Consider the following 8582-nt stretch of genomic DNA (forward strand, 5'->3'; position numbering starts at 1 on the left):
AGGAAGGACACATGCTGAGGGGAAAACTGGTATCTTCACATCTTTTCAGTTTAGATACTTGATACTACTTGAAATGGTCAAACCCATGAGCACAGTTAGGTAAAAGAGGAAAGAATGAAATCAGAAACTTTTTGGAAGCAGAGTTTGCAGAATAGAAACTATTTACTTACAGAGAGACATGCATGCATGCATTCCAGACAAAAGAAAAACATCTGTTAAAAATAACAATGCTAATCCTCACAGTGTTTGCATTTACAAACTGCTGTTTCTATTGTGTAACACAATAAAAGAATCAACCAGCTTTTTTACTTACCAAACGCTCTGACATTGGGGTTTTGTCTGAGGCCGGTAGGTGTTGTTCCAAGGCCAGCACAATGCAGTTTGCTATAATAGTAGCCAAGATCATGTACTCAAATGGAGTGACAGTGTTAAGGAAGTCTTGTGAAAACTAGCAAACATTAAATCAAGACATAGAAACCTGACGAAAGTTGACACAAAGCCATTCCCCCCTTTACATTGGTAGGTAACAGCATTATGCATGAATAGAAAGTTTTGGCACTGGCACCAGACATCTCTTTCTGTTGAAATGATTGTGCTAGGTTATGTATCAGATTGGCTGGAGAGGAATACTGGAGAAGATTCAAAGAAACAGAGTGCATGCACTTGAAGCTACAATTAAATTTCATAGCAGTTATTTTTTGTGGCTACCTCATCCATCAGTGATAAAGCTTTTAGCCTGCTTGTCATCATCTTTCTGTCATACCAAGAGAAATCAATGGAAGGTTAGACAACAGAGCAGGTAAAACAGCTACTAAGTGTCAACTTGGAAATGATGTATTAAGGAAGAAGAAATAGTTCATGAACTAATGTCCCTATCCATCAGGGTTTTATAGTAAGAATGAAGAGAACTGGGTAGATGATGAGTGAGTTTGTGGCAGAAATATATTCAAGGACTGACTCAGTACAGCAATCAGTGTGTTTTGTTTGTTTATTATTTCCTAACACAACACTTTTTTTAAGTTCCAAGTTCAGTTCCTAGCTCTGTTTCAATCATCTGGGCGGAGCAATGCTGACACACCGGCATTTTTGCTATCACTTCATAGGTCAACCAAAGCTATCCTTTTATGTTAACTGGTAATATTGCCACAGCAGATCATCTGCCTCCATCTCTTCCAACAACTAGCATTCTCCTGTGTTACACCATGTCTTCCTTCAATATATGCATAAAGCTTCTCTGTGGTCTCTCTCTTTCCCTGCTGCCTAGCAGCTTCATATTCAACATCCAATATATCTACTTCCATTGAAAATCTTAACTTGCTTAAGTCTCCCAACTCCAGCTCAGCTTACTGTGTTTTTGGCAGCACTACCATCTTGTAAATGTTCCCTTTCCCTCTTGCTGCTGCTATCACAATATTGGAAATGGGAAGCTAACGCTGCTTTAGGGAGAAGAGGAAGCACAGAAACTCCTTTATGCAGGAAGCACTCCATAATAAAATGACACAAATAATGTAAGTATAATCAGAAGAATAAAGGGCAAAATTGCGTCCCTGTATCTAGACTGGGTTCAGTCATTTGGTATTATGGGCTCAAATTTTGATATCTGTTTTTTTCATGTTTACATTTGTACTGTAAACAAAGTCAATGAAACGGTAATGGAAATTTTTATTCCATTATATATAACAGTTCTAATACAACAGAGTTCTATAATGAACTCATAAAATAAATGTAACTGTAGTCAGATACTGGGAAAATTTGTTTTAAAAACTACAGAGTAAAAATGTGATGTTGATAAAAAGCTTGCAGTGTATGTGGATTACATTTGAAATATAACCTTTGTTACATTGTTTGTTATAAATGCCATTTTTGTCATATTTTTAGAGCATTCTTTTGAACTGTGTGGGTTTTTTTTAATAGTTTGAATATGCACTACCTCCCATCTGCCAAACACCTAGCACTGCAATTCCTGTACCAAACTAACTGAAATAAGTTGTACTCCTTTCATTTAAATTTAATTGCATTACTTATTACAATTTAACAATGTAACCTTTTACATTACAAAACTAATCTTTCCAGCTTTGTTCTTACACGAGTTGAGGAAAACCTTTTCATGATCTGCAGACCTCAACTTGGTCACTTATAACAAACACTTCCAGTCAAATTTGTACACTAAAAATCAAGGATGACAACTCCTGATTATAATTGTGTGTATAGATGGTTACTTTCTCCATCTACACCCACAGAAAAATACAGTACAGTAAACTAAATATTTTCACGACGTGCCCCTTCAATATAGTCGTACTATTTTACTAGCACCTTACTAGAGAGCTATATCTATCTTCTAATACACTCCCTGATTTTTGCAAAAGCAAGACAACCCAAAGTGATCACCATTCTAAGTCTCCAGTGTGGTGGGAGCTTGGTGATGCATATCTGGTGATATGCAGCAGTTCTTCAGTGTTTAATTTAACGTCTGCTTTTTAAAAGAAATTAAATGCAAATTTGTACCGCTCATTTGGGTATCTTGCTCCCTACATTGCACTGCCATCGTGTTATTAGTGTACCCCTCACGGACGATACAGCTCGGCCAGTAGGAGAGGATCCTCAGGAGAGGGAGGAGACCGATGGATTCCAGCCACCAGGCCTCCAACTGCTTCGAACCACAGTAAATCCTCCTGCAGCGCACCAGGATAAATGGCTCACTAATGCACTGCGACATTAAAAATGATAAAAGAAAACTTTTATCATGCCAGAGGTTAACCAACCAGTGACTTACGCAATGGATACTATTCCACAACTAAATGTGAGTTAATTGCATGAACACTCATGCACATATACAGGTGTCTTTCCAGGGACTTTTCCTCAGAAAAAATCTAAATGCACACCAGTAAGAAATGATTTTGGTCAGCATACAAAGCTCAGCAGGTGGCATTCACTCACTGTGCACAACATCTACCAAACAGACATGAGCTGCTTTATAACCTGAAACCTGCTGCATTTCAGCGCTTGTTTGTTTTGTGTCACACCCATGCAGCGTGCCACCGCCTCACTGCTGAGGAAAGCCTGCAGATTGCTGAAGTTCAGTTCCCTGGACAGCACCATCTGCAGAGCACAGCATTCACCAGAAGACAAGAAAAGGATCTACCGAGAAGCCCATATAGTCATATCATCACACATAAACTTCAACTCTTACCTAGATGTGCTATATTATAAAAAATAAAAAAAAACCTCATGACTACAGCATTTAGCAGCATGGGACTTGTGACCAACACTGGAAACAACCAGAGAGCCAGCTGTGCAAGTTTTACATTTTAGCTGAACGTATTGTTGCTTTCTTAACATATATTTATACTAATTAATAAACAGTATTCTAGATGCCGGCTTCTTCTGCCTCTAAATAAGGCCCCTTAAAATTTCCTGGGAGTTCGGCGTCAGGCATGCGGGTTTTATACAGGACAGAGCGGCTTATCTGGGGGTTTACTGGGTTGTAAGGATATGGCCATTCGGTGATCTTTTTGGCATATTTCCGTATTACATTATCCTCGCTGAAGATGAACAAAGAGCGGTTGACGGTGAGGCAGTTCTGTTTGACTGGAATTGGGTTGTAAATGGCCATGGTCCTGGCTCTCTGGGCCATCGTCTGCTTGTACATCCTCTGGCCACCCGGAGGCCCCGGCTGCCGGCTGCCCCCCCTGGCAGGGGCCGCGGGGCAGCCGCCTCCATAGCGGCCGGACAGTTCGTCTTCAAATCGAGCCATTGCGGAATAGCGCAGACCTTGCTGGAGAAACCAAAACTGACACCAGAAAAAAAATAGAGAAGAAGCATCACCACACACACTGACGTCCCGTCCCCGTGCAGGTCCTTTGGGTGCGTGTGTCGGCCACGACCAGCAGAGTCAAACATTCACACACACACACACACAAAAACGAGCTGAGGGAGGCTCTTTTTCATCAGCCTCAGTCGGTTATTGCCTCACCTCCATGTTTTTACTCTCCGCGGCGTGGAATTGTTGCTTAAAGTTTAGACGCTCACATTCCATGATGCATCATTTTCATGGCGGACTGCCCACGTCCTCGCAGGTAGCTTTTATACTGGCGTCAACGCTACAAGTTCATGCTAGAGGATGCGGAGACAACGGAACACCGTGTCTAAAAGACAGCCACCTCAAGACAAGATAATACAGCAGAGGGAAAAATCGCGAAATGTCACAGTGAGTAAACCTGTTTTCCACCAAATAATGTCTGTAAACAGCCGCATTTCTTTTCTTAATCACTGCTGACCGCTGTGACTTAAAAGCAGTCTTCGTTAAAGCACTTTGCCCCACGGAAGAAAAAACTGATGTAATTTCATCTGATCGTTCGTCGAGGAGAAATCACAGTGCAGCTGCTTGTTTCCATGAATTTGCGGTTAATGGGAATGTAGCTACCACTTTCTCTACTGTTCCTCAGACCCCCACGTGACCAACAAGACGCCAGCCAGTGGCTCCACCTGGGCGAGCCCTGTTACCATAGCAACAGGGAGGAGAACGAGCCACGGGTCAAGTTACACGGAATGAAAATGACTTCCGGCAAAATCAGAGCTTGTTTGTGGGCAGATCTGATTTCGGTTTTTGAAAATATTGCAACTAACCCAGCGAAAACTGATGTAACTGCGATATAAACAAAATTATGTCGGTTCGATTCCCTTCGAAAATCAAACAGTAAATAGGACGAAACGATTTCCGGTCAATATTTCCAAAGTAAACTCAAAGTTTCATTAAAAAAAAAAAAAAAGATAAATGGCGTGTATTTGTATAGCGCTTTACTTAGTCCCTAAGGACCCCAAAGCCCTTTACACATTCAGTCATCCACCCATTGACACACACGTTCATACACTGATAATACAGTTATTCCAAATGTTGTCAGTGCATCTTCTGTTTACTGTAAAAATTTCCCCAGAAACGCCTAAGACTAAAACATCTCCCATATAGTGAGGGGTGTTATAGTATCTGACAAAAGTGAGATACTATAAACACCTCTCACATTTTTGTAAATATTTTATTCTATCTTTTCATGGGACAACACTAAAGATATGACACTTTGATACAATGAAAAGTAGTCAGTGTACAGCTTGTATAACACTGCATATTTGATGTCACCTCAAAATAACTCACCAATGTTCCCTCTAAGTTGCTCGCGTGCGCAATTGCGCACTGCTGGCACGGTCTGTGTTGCGCACAAACTAATCAAAGTGATGTCATGACAAAAATGAATGACAAACAAAACATTTTTTCTCCTTCATTTCTGTCAGGCAATGCTGTATGAAACTTTTCTCGCTGTTAGTATCATGGTTGCTAGGCAACCTGAACAGCGCTATGAAGGCTAGACCATCCCATTTCACAAGCCTCTCACTTCGTGCTTCTCGTACTTATAGTACACAGGTATGTAGTACGCGTAGTGCGCGTACTTCAAGCGTGCAGACCCTGAATTGGGACACAGCCAATGATGCGATTGACATTCGTATATACGCGGCTAGGACAGTGTCCTTATGTGCAGACACCGGTGTTTTAGCTAGCAAAGTGGGGTGGCTGATGTGGGGTGAACCCACGTTAATGACAACGTGTACAACCATTGGAGATGTGAGCAGGACAGACGGAACAGTTGACGGAAAAAGTGTGGACTTTATACCAGTTTTTAAATTGTGTTTATAGGCCACGTAAAACCAGAGTTATGATAAAAAATATATGCAATGTTTGGTTTTCTTCCTGGATACTATCGTTGTTTATATTTACTGCGGAAGAAACGGTAAAAACGGTGTTTTATAAGGAAAACACTCTGGTCGTGTCCAAATTCATGGGCTGCATCCTCCTGAGGACCCGGCCTTCGCGGTCTACGTGGGCCGGGTCCTCAGAAGGTCGGGTAGGCCGGAAGTAAACGGCCGTGAAATTGGACGGTCTAGCCTTCTGATTAGCGTCACCGCTGTCTCAGTGGAGTTTAATAAACTCGGTCGTCTGCTCCTTGCTATCTAAAATATAACAGGACACTGGCGTAAATTCTCGACTGTCTCATACTTCTGTTTAATCAGTTTTCTGTTTGACGTTTAGTCAGCTGTGTAAAAACCAAGGAGGAGGGGGATTAATAAAGTTTTATTTTATCTAATCTTATCTAATAACTTTAATCTCAGCCAAACCGATTTACTCACGAACAAACAAAACACTGAAAAAAGCCCAACAATAACATTTTTAGGTTGTCTAAGTGACTTATATATTACGTTTAACCCGAGCAGCGAAAGTCCGCGGTGATGTGAAAATGATGTGCCGGGAGTTGTGCCGTTCTCGGCCGCATCAGTAACCCTCGAGCTCCCGGCTAGCTATCGAGCTGGTGGGTAGCAGACGCCTTCGAAAACGTCGACGCACTTTTGCAAATATGCGATATCTTGATAAACCGAGCAGATATTTGATGTTTACACAACTACTTCCTCGCCTGAAAATATGTTAAAAGTTTATTTTGTGACCCAGAAAGATTAGTATGAGTAATTTTAAAACTTAGTAGCGGCCGCCATTGTTGGAAACTGGAATTTGGCTGGGCCGCGCTATGAATTCTGGGATATGGTAGGCCACGAAGGACACACCCGACCCATCCTTAAAATTCGGGGAAAAGGAGGACGCATTTGTCGGCTACATTCGGAGGAGTCTACGAATTTGGACAGCCTTCGGCGCGTCGCTGTGACGTAATCGGTCTACAAATGCGGCCTCAGGAGGATGCAGCCCATGAATTTGGACACGACCTCTGCGCCTGTGAGCAAAAACAAACTCCTCCCCCAGCCTTTCCTATTGGTGGAAAAATGTACCATGTGGACCAATCAAAAAAAACGATATGGCAACATGGCATTTATTGTTTAGTCAAGGGGGGAAGTTTTAGGAGTGACGGCAGTGTTTTGAGATGTGAGAGATTTGCGACGTTTAGCGCAAATCTTGTGTAGTTAGTGTGTAATGTAGACAATGGTTTTGTTGTGTGTGTCAGAACAATGAGGCGACTACTGAGTGCTACAGGTGTTACAGGAGTGATACATCTTCTGCAGGCCTGGAGGAGGCCTGCAGGTATCAGGCTGTTGTTCTCCTTTATCTCATCGTGGACAGAAATTATGTTTTGGAGTGTCACAAATAACTTGTGTGGCACCAGATTTCATGCAGAACACAGGATTGTTCCGTAAATAGTTTGAAATGTTTATTTAAAAAACCCGCCTTGGCTGCATTTTTAGGTAAACAGCTGCAAAAAACTGTTGCTTGCAAAACTGAGTTACTTTTTTGAAGAAGTAACTATATAATTAATTGCCCAACATTGGTCATTATTTACTGTATTTTGCAGACAGAGAGTTACAGGATTCTCTCCCAGACCACAGACTCATACTCATAATACAAGTCAGAGCTTTATAACCAAAATTTTTTTTTAAAAATTTGTGTTTTCAAAATTGGAGTTCAAGTTATTTTTACTTCCAATAGTGTTAACATACTACGCAGGTCATGAACAAGATTTGTTTTAATTTTCATTGTAAGTGGGCTAAAGCATTTAATTAAAAGTAGTCTAACATAAATGTAAATGCTATCAGTTGATTATTTTAATAAACCATGTACCTTGGATAAATTCAATGGCGGCGTGACCACAGTGCACACGTCTGCTGTTACTCACAGTGGTCCAAGTGTCCGCTCAGGAAGTTTGTGTGTTCGCTCAGACACATGAAAAATTAGAGGGAACATTACTCAACACACAGCCATTATTGCCTAAAAGTAAGTGAGTACACCCCTAAGTGAAAATGTCCAAAATGTGCTCAATTAGCCATTTTCCCTCCCTGGTGTCATGTGACTCGTTAGTGTTACAAGGTCTCAGGTGCAAATGGGGAACCGGTGTGTGTTGAATTTGGTGTTATTGCTCTCACACTTTCATACTGTTCACTGGAAGTTTAACATGGCACATCATGGCAAAGAATATACCCAGTACGCTGAAACTGAGCTGCAGCACGGTGGCCAAGGCCATACAGCGGTTTAACAGGACATGTTCCACTCAGAACAAACCTTGCCATGGTCGAAGAAAGTTGATTGCACACGCTCAGCGTCATATCCAAAGGTTGTCTTTTGAAAATAGATGCATGAGTGCTGCCAGCATTGCTGCAGAGGTTGAAGGCATGGAGGATCAGCCTGTCAGTGCTCAGACTATACCCCGCACACAGCATCACATGGCTGTCATCCCAGAAGGAAGCCTCTCCTAAAGATAATGCACAAAAAAGCTCGCAAACAATTTGCTGAAGACAAGTAGACTAAGGACAACCAGGTGAGGAGTACAAAGACAAGTGTGCCTTGCCTACAGTCAAGCATGGTGGTGGGATGTCATTGTTTGGGGCTGCATGAGTGCTGCTGGCACTAGGGAGCTAGGGCAGGGCAATTTGGGCAAAAATATTTATCAAGATATATAGTTTAAAATTTGCGATAACAATATAACTGACAATATAATTGACGCGAGACAAAATACTTTACAACTCTGCAACTTTATTAGTGCAAAAAAAAAAAATCAATGTATTTTTACTTAAACAAGCAGCTGTTTTTTTTATGT

At 41.5% G+C, this 8582-nt stretch overlaps 1 protein-coding gene across 1 annotated transcript in view; it reads right to left on the bottom strand.

The window, feature by feature from the left end:
• cacna1ba (calcium channel, voltage-dependent, N type, alpha 1B subunit, a) overlaps positions 1 to 4488 on the bottom strand; it is a 315954-nt gene extending 311466 nt beyond the window's left edge. The window contains exons 1-3 of the mRNA XM_076890695.1: positions 3974 to 4488; positions 3495 to 3790; positions 314 to 419 (exon numbers count right to left, since the gene is read on the bottom strand). Coding sequence (XP_076746810.1) covers positions 314 to 419; positions 3495 to 3790; positions 3974 to 4036 — 465 coding nt within the window. The 5' untranslated portion in view covers positions 4037 to 4488. The remainder of the gene's footprint in view (positions 1 to 313; positions 420 to 3494; positions 3791 to 3973) is intronic.
• Between the last annotated feature and the right edge of the window lie 4094 nt (positions 4489 to 8582).

This window comes from Maylandia zebra, linkage group LG12, assembly GCF_041146795.1.
Source record: "Maylandia zebra isolate NMK-2024a linkage group LG12, Mzebra_GT3a, whole genome shotgun sequence".
Lineage (NCBI taxonomy): Eukaryota > Metazoa > Chordata > Actinopteri > Cichliformes > Cichlidae > Maylandia > Maylandia zebra.